Source organism: Rhea pennata, chromosome Z (genome assembly GCF_028389875.1).
Source record: "Rhea pennata isolate bPtePen1 chromosome Z, bPtePen1.pri, whole genome shotgun sequence".
NCBI classification, from domain to species: Eukaryota; Metazoa; Chordata; class Aves; order Rheiformes; family Rheidae; genus Rhea; species Rhea pennata.
Window position 1 is genome coordinate 8,334,592 of NC_084702.1, and position 14,285 is coordinate 8,348,876.

General features: G+C 44.1%; 1 protein-coding gene across 1 annotated transcript in view; it reads right to left on the bottom strand.

Moving 5' to 3' along the window:
• DMRT1 (doublesex and mab-3 related transcription factor 1) overlaps positions 1–13,590 on the bottom strand; it is a 56,527-nt gene extending 42,937 nt beyond the window's left edge. Inside the window, exons 1-2 of the mRNA XM_062599502.1 lie at positions 13,321–13,590; positions 10,006–10,195 (exon numbers count right to left, since the gene is read on the bottom strand). Coding sequence (XP_062455486.1) covers positions 10,006–10,195; positions 13,321–13,590 — 460 coding nt within the window. The remainder of the gene's footprint in view (positions 1–10,005; positions 10,196–13,320) is intronic.
• Between the last annotated feature and the right edge of the window lie 695 nt (positions 13,591–14,285).

A 14,285-nucleotide genomic window follows, 5' to 3' on the forward strand; every position in this document is an offset into this window, starting at 1 on the left:
TTAGTCCTGGAACTGAAAGTATAATGTCACCACCTCCTTACACAGCAATATCACCTGTCTTTCTCCAAAGCAAAGATCAGAAAAAAATATTGAACATTTCTTCCCTCCTCTTTCACATGTAGAATTATTATGTCATAATAGGTCAAATCACCATTAACTGGGTATGTCTCTGACACAATTTAAAAATCTCCAGATTTTCAGATTTTTAGTTAAATTTAAACTTCATTCAAAACCTTCCCCCCTCCAAAGGAAAGAAGTGATTTTGGAGAAAAAACAAGGAGGGGGAAATTCCAGCCAGAGGATTCTCATTTACACACAGTAAGTTTCCCTGTTACACACAGAGGTCCAACCCAACTGCAGCTGAAGATGAGCATAAATATCGTTAATGATTTCAGTAGAACTATAGAAGGCACACTTTGTTCACCTTTAGCATACACTTAATAAAAATTATCTGGTGCAAACATTCAGCAGGCATCTTAAAATTCCTCCTAATATGACCACAGAAGCAAAAAAGCAGAAAACAATTTGTATTTCCATAACTAATGCAGGCTTCTGGAATCCTTAGTAAGATAAGTAATCTATTTAAGGAGAAGAGAGGGACAATGCTTGTTCTTTTCTTATTTGTGCTTTTGGTTTTTATAAGATAGCAAGGATGATTCAGTGCAAATCTTTCACTATTGGCAACAAACGAAAAAACAAAACTTCTAGTAAAGACGAAGCATTCAGAATCTCTGAACATGGCTTTGATCCTCTGAAGAAACAAGGCACATTTTAAAGCTACACCATATGACACTGTTCATATTGAATGGAGACAATAGTACCATCCACCTACCTAAAATTATATAGCATGCTTGACAGCTGACAGAATCACAGCCAATAAAATTAGTACTTCAGAAAATCAGAAGCACGTAAAATAAGGAATATTTTCAAATTTCAGTATAACATCTTGGAATATGAGTGCATAAATATTCATGTTATTATTTATCTTCAGGTACATGAATGAGGAAGAAATTTACACACTTTTAACATGCTGTGTATCAGCTATGCAAATATGCTACTTAAATGCATAACAGGAGCAGAAGATAAATAAACACAATTTTAAAAAATACAGGAAGAAGAAATTAAAAGAGAAAGGAAACCAGGAATGAAAATCGTAATTCTAGACAGTGATGAAAAAGAAGTCCAGACACCTGCAGGCTCAAAGAAGCAAAGTGAGAGGTGGAGAAAGAAACTCAGTGTGGATTAAATGTAAAGGGATTTAAGTCATTAACAAGAGATCAAGGAGAACATTAGAAGGGAGGGAAGGCTTTACAAGTGTCTGAGATAGGAGACCTTGGAGGAAATATGACTGGGATAAAATCATTATGGCTCACACTAAAAATAATAAAGGGAGTAGGACGACGGTCAGAATTAGCTAGAGTCTGTGCTTGATTAGAAGCTATATGATGACAGAAAACCAAAAGGTTTCTTAAAAAGGAAAAAAAAAATATTTTTTTTTTCACTCAGTTCACTCAAATGTGGTGGAAAAGCTAGTATCCAGGAGTAGTGAAGTATCATTATAAACATACATTTGGCCTAGTGAGCACACTTTGCTAGTGAGCAAAAATCACATGAACACAGATCACTCTTCTATGCTTAAAAGAAAACCATAAAATTATTAGGCATCCAGTCATGCTGCAAAGAAAGAGAAGCTCTTTCCAAGTTCCCAAGAAAATACAGGAGGGAAGTGCAAGAATTTGTACTTACATAACTGAACTAGTCACACCAAAAACAAGAGAAAGCATTGAAAAGTTCAGTGAAAAAAAAAAGATTAATTAGAAGCATTTAAAAAAGCATTTCTACAAAAGAAATCTTCAGAGATGCATTTTTAGTTCCCAGATCATTAAATGATAAATACATTGAAAATGGAACATGGGCCAACAGAGTGAATAAAGAAGGAAGTTTATAAACACAGTGAAAGAAGGCAGTCTTCAAGGCATAAGCAAGCATGCAAAAAAGAAAAGAAAAGAAAAGAAAAGAAAAGAGAAGAAAAGAGAAGAAAAGAGAAGAGAAGAGAAGAGAAGAGAAGAGAAGAGAAGAGAAGAGAAGAGAAGAGAAAAGAAAAGAAAAGAAAAGAAAAAAGGAAAGGAAAGGAAAGGAAAGGAAAGGAAAGGAAAGGAAAGGAAAGGAAAGGAAAGGAAAGGAAAGGAAAGGAAAGGAAAGGAAAGGAAAGGAAAGGAAAGGAAAGGAAAGGAAAGGAAAGGAAAGGAAAGGAAAGGAAAGGAAAGGAAAGGAAAGGAAAGAAAAAAGAAAAAAGAAAAAAGAAAAGAAAAGAAAAGAAAAGAAAAGAAAAGAAAAAAGAAAAGAAAAGAAAAGAAAAGAAAAGAAAAGAAAAGAAAAGAAAAGAAAAGAAAAGAAAAGAAAAGAAAAGAAAAGAAAAGAAAAGAAAAGAAAAGAAAAGAAAAGAAAAGAAAAAAGAAAAGAAAAAACAATGGAATCGTGCCAGCGCTCGGTTAAGGAAGTGTGCAGTACTCCTTCACTCCCCACTTATATCTTTTCTAAAAACAACAAGAAAGCCCCACACATTCAGATAAGTGGTAATAACTGTTTCAAGGACACTGAAAGGAACAAGAGGTTAGCTGCAGATAGCATAATAATGTGCCCACGGATAGAAAATTCCTAGTGCATCTACTTCTCCTGCTCCAATCCTTATCTCCGCATTAATAATGACAAACGAAAAGCACAAGCCAGCACAGATAGCTCTCCCAATGTGAATGCACACATGCCAAGCACCTCAGTGATGGAGGGAGAGCTTCCACGGCACAAAGAACAACGAGGGCTTTCCACCCCCGTGGCCTTCGGTGAGAAGAGAAACCCAGAGCGGGTATGAGGCTAATTTGCCTCGCACGGTTGCTACTGCAGCTGATACAGCCCGACAGCTGCCCTAAGTCAGGGATCGGGCTCCAAATGGTAATTCTGCCTCTGAAAATCTCACTTTGTGGAAGGAAAGCCAGCCAGAAGGATGCTGTTGTATGGTAACAGAAGATTCTGAGAAATGCAACCAGTACAAACGCAGCACTTGGACAGCATCTGTGCCGTGAAGTGTCATATACATCACTTAAAAAGTTACCTCATAAAAAACGCATGCACCTACACACACCAGGAAGGCTGCAGAGATCAGAATAGAATATTACTTTAAAATGGTCCAGGGACGCTGCAAACTCTGCAAGCTGCTGGTTCCAGAAATGAAGAATTCATCGGAAACATCTAATCAGGGGTGAAGTACCATGAAACATCACGATTTATTTAACATAGTCAAACAGTAGCCCTAGGCAATGAATCATACAGGAGATGACAAAGCTGCGGGAGATTTCCGCCATCTAGTTTAACCTGCACATTGATCAGAACTTACCTCCATATTAATCACTTGAGAACATAATCTAACATACTCCTAAATACCTCTTGTGATTACGCTTCACTTACCCCCTTGTCCATATGCAGGTCACTCTGTTGCTAATTGCGCTTCTAGTTAGGAGAAAAAGTGTCTACTGTCTAATTTAATTTTTTCTTTTTTAGTTTCAAGCGGTTGCTCCTTGTTATGCTCTCTCTAGCACTGTAAATAATCTCTCCCCCTCCTACATATTATTACCTCTCAAATATTTATAGACTGTTATATCCACCCTTAGTCTCCTTTTCTACAAGCCGTACATCATTTTTGTCACCTTTCCCTCTATCCTTTCAGATTTATCTATGTCCTTTTTATAATGAGATGTTCAAAACTCTTTTGCAGTGTTCCCAAGTATGGCTAAATTGAAGCAGTAGAGTGGCAGTAACATCCTCATTGTTTTATAACCAATGCCTTTTTTAAAGAACTCAGAGCAAAATACCTGTGATTCCTGTAGAAACTAAATGTTGCAGAGCCACAGCTGTTACACTCCTAATGGCCTTGTCTAATATGTGATTGAATTGACCAGAAATGAAAGGAACTAGTTACAGGAAAGTTTAAGGCCCAGGAGAGCCAATGCAAAACACTCCCTGAATCTTTACTTACACCAGCTTGAAAGAGATTCATGCAAAACCTGGAAAACAACAACATAGGCAAAACACCCATCTCCAGCAACTGCTCCCAAAACTAACTCTAAACTGTGCTTTGGATATAACAGCAATGCAAGACAGGCAAAAATGCTCACAAATTCTTAAAACAGCCACCTGTGAATATGATGCTTTTCCTCTAATTCTAATAGCAACATGTTGGACAAAAACAGATGATTATGGATGGAGAGGTATTAGTCATTCACATTAAAAAAAAAAAGATGCTAAACTTATTTCTTTGCATTTGTGCTTTAAGAACAAGGGTAAAATATACCAGCAGTTCCAAATCCAGTAAAGACACATTATGTTCAACCATGCTCCTTTCTTGCAAACAGAGTTTTTAGCTGTGGGAGAAGCAGGGGAAAAAAACAGGGCAAAGTGACAGATGGGGCCACCTCACTCTGGATATTGAGGGACAGTCATCAGGACCAGGACCAGGGACAGAGGCAGAGAGCAACAGAGACTGGTGAAGCACTGGCAGCAGGCACAGCAGGAGAAAGTGATCATTAAGAAGCAATGAGAAGAGGATCACAGCCGTGAAAAGCAGGATTATGGAGCAGTGACCACCGCAGATCCACCAAGATGTCCTCTGATGACACACAGCCATCCTGTTAGCCCTGACATGCAGGCAAACCAGCTGAGTGGCTCCTCCTGCTTCCAGCTCAGCCCTTCCAAGGCTACTGCCATCTAACTAGCAATCCATCTGGCAACTCCCATGCTGAACACTGCCTGCTGGAAAGGCAACGTACATTTAGTCTCCAAGTGTTTAGTCTCCAAGCTAGAAGAGTCCCATACCGATCAGTATGGAGGCTGGCTTAATGACATGGCAAATTTCAATACGCTGAATTAATGTCAGCATCAAAAGCCTGGAAAGGTAGGCATTTCATAGAGTCACAGCATAATTTAAGCTGGAAAGCACCTCCAGGGTCCAGCTGGCTCAAACTCCTGCTTAGAACAGCACCAGCTTCAAAGTTAGGTCAGGTTGCTCAGGTCCCACCCAGCTGAGTTTTGCATCTTTCCAAGCACAGTGATTCCACAGTCTCTCTGGACAACCTATTCTAGTGCTTAAGCACTGGTGAATTTCCAAGACAGCTCCCCCATACTGTCAATTATCTGATGAGAATGAGACCTTTTTTGACTGAAGTGGAAAAAGCAGACAGGATATGACATTATAAAATGTCAAGAATAGAAAGGATTTTCTTTCAACAGATTATTTTTCTTCTCTTTTTCTTAAACATGATGTCTTGCAATTATAACAGCTTTTTTCACCATGTAGCTCAAGAATGGTTGCAAGTCTGTGGCATAAATTTTTGAAAATACAATGCAGCACCACAGAAAAAATCAGTGAAGAACGGAACACCTATTTAGGCATAAATATGCTGAAAAGGTAACACCAATAAAAGCAAAGGAAGAGAAAAGAAGGCAACACAGGGTTTTCAGATAAATCTAGGATACTTTAAATTCAAAGGGATCTGAACACATATTTCATATGATATCCCTCAAGTGCTAGTAGAAATATTTCTGTATTTGCTGGGAAACTTCCTTTCTTCATGATTCTACTTGTGGATCATTAATGTGCAATTAGCTGGTGCATTCAGTTGTGTATCTGGATTGTGTATCTGTGTATCTTTATGTGTATCTATTAGCCTGGAGAAAAGAAGATTTGAGAGGGGGTCTTATCAATGTGTACAAGTACCTGAAGGGAGGGTGTCAAGGGGATGGGGGCAAACTCTTTTCAGTTGTCCCGTGTGACAAGACAAGAGGCAATGGGCAGAAACTGAAGCACAGGAAGTTCTGCCCGACCGTGAGGGGGAATTTCTTCCCTGTGAGAGTGATGGAGCACTGGACCAGGTTGCCCAGAGAGGTGGTGGAGTCTCCTTCTCTGGAGATATTAAAGGCCTGCCTGGATGCAACCCTGTCTAATATGCCCTAGGTGATCCTGCTTGAGCAGGGGGGTTGGACCAGATGATCTCCAGAGGTCCCTTCCAACCTTCTCCATTCTGAGATTCTGTGATTCATTAGCCATCATGTTACTACCGGTCCCTCTACAGTCTCTATTTATTATTATATAAAACCCCATCAGTCCCACAAAGTTTCCAAGTGGAGGAAGAGCCTACCTAGAAAAATGTAAAAAAACACACTATTTTGTTTCCATCATCCATAATAAATGTAACAAAGGGAAATAATAACTGTAAACTTATTACTCATAACTGCTGACAATATTATGTTTAACCTGTCAACCAGTGATATTATGAAGGCATGTAAATAATGCCATTATTATGGTTCTAAGAAAGTCAACAGCAAGTGGACTGCTGCAGAATACAAAAGCAGGAAGTGGTATGTAGGAATATACAGTAATTTTGTGTATTTTGTTGCTTCTAAATCAGTCCAGCATGAGCACACAGTAGCAGAAAGAAGGGCACTTTCCAGTCATCCTATGATGTATGTTGCAGGGCCCTTCCATCTCATCTGCAAAAGCTAAAGACAACCCTTAATCACTGATAAGGACAACATAAAACAAAGGAAATGTAGACTGCTCTAAGTCATTTTCCTTTAATTCGAACAGCTCTCACTCTAAGTTGCTCCATTACCACAGTTTTTTCTTATTTCAGTGATTTCTAAATACTAAAATTGCAGAGATACCAACCTTGTGCGGAATCCCTAAGAATCTAGGTTTTACAAAATATGAATTGAGGACATCTGAGAGGTATGGTTTAAATACCTCACAGTCTTTCTTGAGTTTTACCCACTAGCTAACATAACAAAAAGCACTTGCAAGGGCAACTGCTTTAAATATCCCAGGATCATGGCTGTTTGCGGTGCTGAACAATAAATGGTCATAGCTTTCAAACCACCTTCAACTTCTCTAGGGTAACTGCCCAGAAACTACAAAATCTGCCTGCATGAGGTTCTGCACACATCCTGTGAGCATGGGCTGCTCCCTTTCCAGCTACCCTAAAAGTTCCCAGATTCCTTTCCTTTTTGACTATGGAAGATAAACTCCTCCCAAAGTAAATACGGGTTTCTAAGCCTGCAATGGTAAACGGGCAAGTCCTTACGCTATGGCTGTGATAACTCATTCTTCCTATATACAAGGAATAGCATGTCACAAAGGGATCTGAAAAACGCGCGCTGGTCTTTCAAGGTGTCATAATATTTTTGACCTGCCAATGCAATGGATACAAGGAGGAAAGACCTTTCCTTCAGCACTGTCCCTGATTTGTGTGACACCTGCAGGCATTACTCCTCCAGCAGCAAGCAGGGTTCTGTGCAATGGCGTTCAAAAGAAAAACTACCACTGTGAAGCCAAAAACACTTGCATAAGGAAGAGAATTACTACCATCAAAAACACCCCCGCTAGTGTTATGTAGGGAAGGCTGTGCTCCCCAGAGCCCCTGGTTCCTCCAGGGCTCACAGCAAGCTGCTGACTTCTAGTTCAAGGATGAGCATTACTTTCTGCGCCTGCATTAGTTACGCTGCAAACTCTCAGAAACTCTGCACCCGTGTATATGAACACCACTTGGCTTATCAAAGACACTGCGACACTTGCTCTGACACTGGTAGGTTATGAAACCACCTGTGATAGTCACTTACCATGTTCAGCGTTTCTGTGTCGTCATCCCCCAAATTCTAATAACTCGCATCGTCCTTTCTCCCGCTTCAACTAAAAATATGATTTCTTGTTATGCTTGCAGTTGAGGGTAACAGGAAAATGACAAAACACCAAAACAAGAATCCTTCAGTTACCTGGACCTGAAACAGTCTGATTCTTAAGTCTCACACTTAGGTCAACAACTTCATGTCACATTAAACTTTGCAATTTCTCAACTAACAAAAGACATAGTAGACACACAGACACTTATGCATCTCTAAATCTTTTAGGAATAAAAAGGTGTATCATGGAACAGTACTCCTCACTGGAAAATAAGACTTTTAAATATTGAGTCTGCATTCTGACACTTCAGAGAGCCACTCTGAAAGTCTAGCTGAACACACAGCACCTCCTGTAATCAGGTAGCTGCAGATGCTGCACACATTTGTTGGTGGCATTAAATCCATACTCATGAGCAGTTACACTGAATTCAGTGGATGGATCTTATTACAGATAGTGGGGCCATAAGTCCATGTAGTGCAGTCACTTTCAGGCCAAGCACGAATTTCTGTTGTTATTTAACTGCCTAACAACAAAATTAAGAACACAATTTCCTATTCTTTCCTAGATTCATTCCCTTATGGTAAACAAAGCTGACCTTGTCTTAATTCTTTGCTGGAATGAGATCTTCCCTCTAGAGATGAAGCTCTATATTTTCACTGTTGTCACCTACATTTAGTAAAATGCTTAAGAAACAACATATTTGTATTGCTAAAAAATAAAATCCCCTGTAAGATGACTGCAAAGCATCTACAATTACTTTAAAGAAAAAATTCTAAGCCATTCAAATGACTTTAAAAATAACAATTCTCATGTTTTCAAGTCTTTATTCAAGTACAACACTGCCTTCAACTTGGTTACTGAATGCTCTTCCTTAAAAAAGATTTACTTAATTCAACTTAATAAAAAAATATTAAAGTAGTGTTAATAAATTAAGCACCCCCATTGACATTTTTAACACATTAAGATCCAAGCTGATGGAAATTTTGTCAACTGTAAGAAAATTTCATTCTTTTGCCTGTCAAAGTAAGGGTTTTCTTATTTTCCTGAGCTAGGCACAATTTCTGTACCTTATTGAGTATCTTTACCTAGTCTTTTCCACGTGTGCAGACAAAGAGAGCAGTAGTCCAAATATTAAAGGAGTAATTGTGCTGATTCCAAGATAATACTAACATGACTGCAATAGTGATAACAACAAACAAAAAAAATTAAAAGCTTTTTATATATTATTATTATTAACTAGTTCTCCTAAAACCTTCCCAAAGAAATTTTTCCACATGGGACTGAAACTGGCTGTCCACATCAACTCCATCTGACAAGCCCAGGAATTAGGCTTTAAATGGCCTGGAAACAGTGACGGTGTTTGACAGACACACAAACGTACTGTTCCTTTTTTAGTTAACACAAGGCACTGTCCATTTTAGCATATGTTTAATTAAGAAGTATATTTACCTGTATTACTGACCTGTATTCCTCACAGATGATTAATAACAGAAATTTCCCTTTCCTTTGTTCAGTATTTGTTCGCAATTTCTCTGTCTACACAACAGAAGTCAACGATGTTAATTTCTTGTTTTATGTATACTTAACTGCTATTTCTATCATTACTGTACACGAAAAAGCATCTTGCCCGGAGTCCTCAGCCCCTATGAAGTCATGGTTGTCCTTAGCCACGGTCTTACTAAATCTGCAGATAAATTTCACTTTTTTTGTTGTCGTTTAACACAAAGTGGTAAATGCAACACAGTAAGGCACAGAGGTGAAGGGCTGCGCTGGTCCTTTGTGGTTCATCACACCTGGCCACCCAGAGCAGACATATCACCATATCGGGTTGCACATGGTGGACAACTCTGTGATACTGGGGTATACTACCACACTTAGCTGCTATGCAGTGCTCAAACTTCCCCAGTTTTGAAGCAGCTATAAAGCCAGGCAACAAGGAGCTGCCAGGACCATGGCAGAAGCACAGGAGGAGGCACATCTGGGGAAAGGGTGAAAAGCTCCTCAAAAAACACCACTTGCAGGTATGCACCCCATTAAACTCAATCAAGGCACTAGTCTATTCCAAGCTGATTTTGATTTCCAAGTAAAAATAAAATATTTAAGAGGAAATATGAAAAGAGGGATCCTGGGCTCCTACCGTTTGCTAGCAGTGCAATATTGCTCTGGGCCACTGCCCCCCCAAGTCCAAGACATGGGGAAAAAAGGTGAACTGCTGACAGGTGCAGGTAACATCCGCCCGTGCCACGGACCAGTGGCCCAGACCTTTTGGAGCACTTTACCTGATGGCGTGCTGGTGGTGGTGGTGGTGGCCGTGCTGGTGGCGTGTGTGGGGCTGCCGCTTTCCCACAGGAGGCAGGAGCTGCCACTGCTGCTCTCCTTCTTCACGAAGAGCTCGGTGGCGCTGGGCAGCGGTATGGGGTGGCTGATCCCCAGCTCCTCCTCCTGCGCCTGCTGCCGTCTCAGCGCGACCTGGGGACAAGGAGACAGGCTTGGGGCATGCTCTCCGAGTTGGGAACAACCTAGAATGGCAGCAAGAAAAGACTCAGGCACAAGCCTGTTGTCTCCTCTTGGCAGTGTCTCATCATCATCATCATGATCAGGCAGTGAGCACAGGAGGATACATAGGAGAATATAAAGCTATTTAAAACCTGCCTCTTCTTCTGTCTGAACAGATCTAAACAAGCCTACGAAATCCTGGTGCCCATATACACCCACTTCCAAGCAGGCCACATGGAGCACGTTAAAGCCAGCCACTTTCAGCAGACACAGCTGCTCCCGAGTAAGCCGTACTTGTCCCAAGCTGGGAGCTACGGCTTTCCCCTGGACTGCAAGCAGCCATGGGGGACAGCAAATCCCCCCACCTGCAGGGCTCTGTTGCACCTCTCCACCAAAATGAGGCACCGACCAAGGAGGGCTTGCCTTCTCCTGCAACCTGCAAGTGCCCTTGGTGGAAATGCATGCTTTCAAGGCAATTTCCTTACCAGGGCAAGAGCACTGCAAGTGCAGAGAACGACCCTGCTAGCACCCGAACAAGCAACACGCATGCACCCTGCACGCAGTGGCTGAGCTGGGAGCGGCCAGACCCCACTGGCGGCTGGAGCGAGTCTGCGTGCCAGCGCCGGAAATCTGTCCCAGGTTACAGACATGACAGACATTCTCCTGGATATCTCCACCAGAGCTTCCCTCCATTTCCCCATCACATTCAACAGCAAGCTTTTTCTAATACAAGTGTGCAATATCATTAAAGCAATAAATAGTGTTAGCTCTTGGACTGCAGATACCCCAGAGAGTATGGATTTGCAAGCACTGACCGTCTGTAACTTTGACCAATAACTTTGACCTGTAAAATGCCACCAGCGCTGATTGCAGAAAAATAACAAAAGGGGAAAAGAGGGATTTTAAATGTGTGAGCTCCTACAAAGGTAAGGTTCAATTAGGGTGGCACTCTAATCTACTTCCAAATGCCAGCAAGTGAAGAGAGCTCCGGAGGGTCCACAGCCAGAGGGAGAAACCCTCTGACCGACAGAGGCTCCTCAGCAGCAGCACCACGGCATGCTCAGCGCGGAACACGTCCCCGGGGAACACCCCCGCTTCCCCATCGTCCCTATAAGGTGTCGCAACAGGGGCGATTATCCCAGGGCTTACACCGGGCAGAGAAAGCACGTGTAGCCTTGGCGTAATACTGACTCCTAGACTGCTGTGCCACCTGCAAGTAGCAATTATTTAAATGAAGTAGAGCTCTTGGTGGATTCGAAGCAAGCTTAGCCAAACTGCACTGAATAATTAAATTAAAAAAAGAGGGGGAGGGAGGAAGAGTATTTATTTGTCAACAAGCCACCCGTTCTATGTGAGATTTGCGAAGTTCTGAGCGTGCACCACTTGCAAAATGGGTCTACAGGTCTGATATTACTGTTTTTATCTTTTTTTTTCAAGAATCCTAATGCCTTCCAATTAATTTGTCTGAAGGGGACTATTTGCACGAATGCAAATGTGCAGTCCCACTTACAGAGCTCAAGCGTGTCAGCCATTACACTCCCCAAACTTCTCACTAATGAAGTTTACAAGATCACAAGGGCTAATTTAACTGTCATTTACGCTGGTAAACATAGCTGTGATTTCAATGGAACCATCTAATACATAAAGTTACTCCTATACAGAACTGCATGTGGGCTGTATTGTTTGCTAATACTATTGATTCCTCATTTGGACTTACGATTGCCCACGTACACAGTTTTTCAAGGAGCCAAGGTACATAAATTTAAGACTATTTTTACAACACTGTCAAAAATACCTGTCTTCTTAGAAATGGACTCCACTAAAAGCCACCTAAAGTCAGGAAAAGTGGATATAGCAAACTACCAGTGGAGAACACACTCACTAACCAATTAGTCGATTATTCATTATCTTGTAATCTTGTGTAAAAGAAACACGTGTATGACAGTTGGAAAAAAAATAAAACATTTGCTGTCACTCGAAAGCCTTGCACTCCAAACACTTCAAAGCAGAACCGTGCCTTTCACAACTGCAAGCATGTTTTCGTTTTGTGCACTTTTACAACGGAAATACATCCAGGATCGTCCAAAAGTAAGCTACCAAATGCTCACTACTAACACTCCGGAGCGCTGATAGTAATTAAACGTGCCTGAATGGCGCCTGAACGCATTTGTGAAGTTTCGTTTTTTTGGGGGGGGGGGAGGGGGGAGGGGAAACGGACAAACAAAAGGTAGCGGAAAGTCTCGTTAAGTAAGTCAGACGAGCGGTGCAATTGCGGCCGGCGGAGCCACCACGTCCGCGGCCTCTGCAAGGCGCCGCGCGGCGTCGGAAGTTCAGCCCCGTCCCGGGCGCGCGGGGGAACTGCAGAGACTCCTAAAGCTGCGACGCGCTCGGCCAACGTTGGGTTTGGGAGGGTGGTGGTTGTGTGTGTGTGGGGGGGGGGTGTTTGTTTGTTTGTTTGGGTTTTTTTCGTTTAGGGACTCGGCCACTCCGCGTTTCGATCATCACCGCTTCGAGGAGTGGAGCAAACTCTGCAGGGAGACTGGGAGGGGAAAAAAAGAGAAAAGAAAAAAAAAGGGGGGGGGAGAAAAGGAAAAAAAAAAATGAAAAAGGAAAAAGGAAAAAAGAGTAAAGGGGAAAAGGGGGGGGGAGAAAAAGGAAAGGGGAAAAGAAAAAGGGAAAAAGAAAAAGGCAAAAGGCTAAAAAAAAAAGGAGAAAGGGGAAAGAGCATAAGAAAGCGGGCAAAAGGGAAAACAGGCAAAAGGAAAAAGGGCAAAAGAAAAAAGGAAAAAAAACGAAAAAGGAAAAAGAAAAAACAGAAAAAAGGGCAAACGAAAAAAGGAAAGAGGAAAAAGAAAAAAGGCAAAAAAGGGGGGGGAGAAAAAAAAAAAAGAAAATAGAAAAAAAAGCAAAAGGAAAAAAGGCAAAGGAAAAAAAAGAAGCCGAAAGGGGACAAAACGAAGAGGGGAAAGGGGAAGAGGAGAAGAGCGGAAGGCAGACCCCCGCACAGCGGCGCCGGGCAGGCGGCGGCGGCTGCGCGCGGGGCCCGGCGCCCCCTGCCCGCCCGCCGGCTGGGGCTGCGGCGCGGCGCGGCGGCTCACCTGGGCGGCCATCACCCGCTGCCGCTCGGCGATGAGGTTGCACTTCTTGCACTGGCAGTCCCGCCACATGCAGAACCGCTTGTGCCCCTTCAGCGGCGACGAGTAGCCGTGGTTGCGGCAGCGGGCGCACTTGGGCAGCCGCGGCGACTTCTTCCCGCCGCCGCCGCCGGGGCCGGCCGCCATAAGCGCCGCCGCCTTGCCGAAGCCGCCCGCCTTGCCGCCGCCCGCCACCGCCTCGGGCTTCCCGAAGGCGGCCGAGTCGCTGGGCATGGCGACGGCGCTGGTCGCTCCTGCTTCCGCCGCGGCTGCCGCGGGCGCTGCGGCGGCGCCGCGCCCGGCCCTGCCCTGCGTCCCGTCACGCCCTGTGGCGGGCGGCGGGCGCCCGCCCGCGCCCCTCCCGCCGCCGCCCGCCGCCCTGCGCCGCCCCCGGCCCGGCCCGGCCCCGGCGGCCCCGCGGCGCCTGGCGCTGTCCGGGCCGCTGCGGCCGCCGAGCCTGGCCCACGCCTGGCCCGTCCCGCCGGCTCCCGCCTTGCCGCTCCCAGCCAGGCTGCACGGCCGGCGGCCGCCATGCGCCCCAGAAGTGGTCCTGGGCCCCAGCCTTGCGGCGGCGGTGGTGGTGGTGGTGGTCACCAGCGTGGTGGTGATGCCCAGCGTGGTGGCAGTCCCCAGCGTGGTGATAGTCCCCAGAGGTAGCAGCCCCCAGCATGGTGGTGGTGGTCACCAGCACAGTGGTGATGCCCAGCATGGTGACAGTCCCCAGCCTGGCAGTGGTCCCCAGAGGCAGTGGTCCCCAGCGGGGTGGTGGCGGTGTTCACCAGCATGGTGGTGATGCCCAGCATGGTGGTGGTCTGCAACATGGTGATGGTCCCCAGAGGAGCGGTCCCCAGCGTGGTGGTGGTGGTGGTGGTCACCAGCACGGTGGTGACACCCAGCGTGTGGCAGTCCCCAACATGGTGACTGTCCTC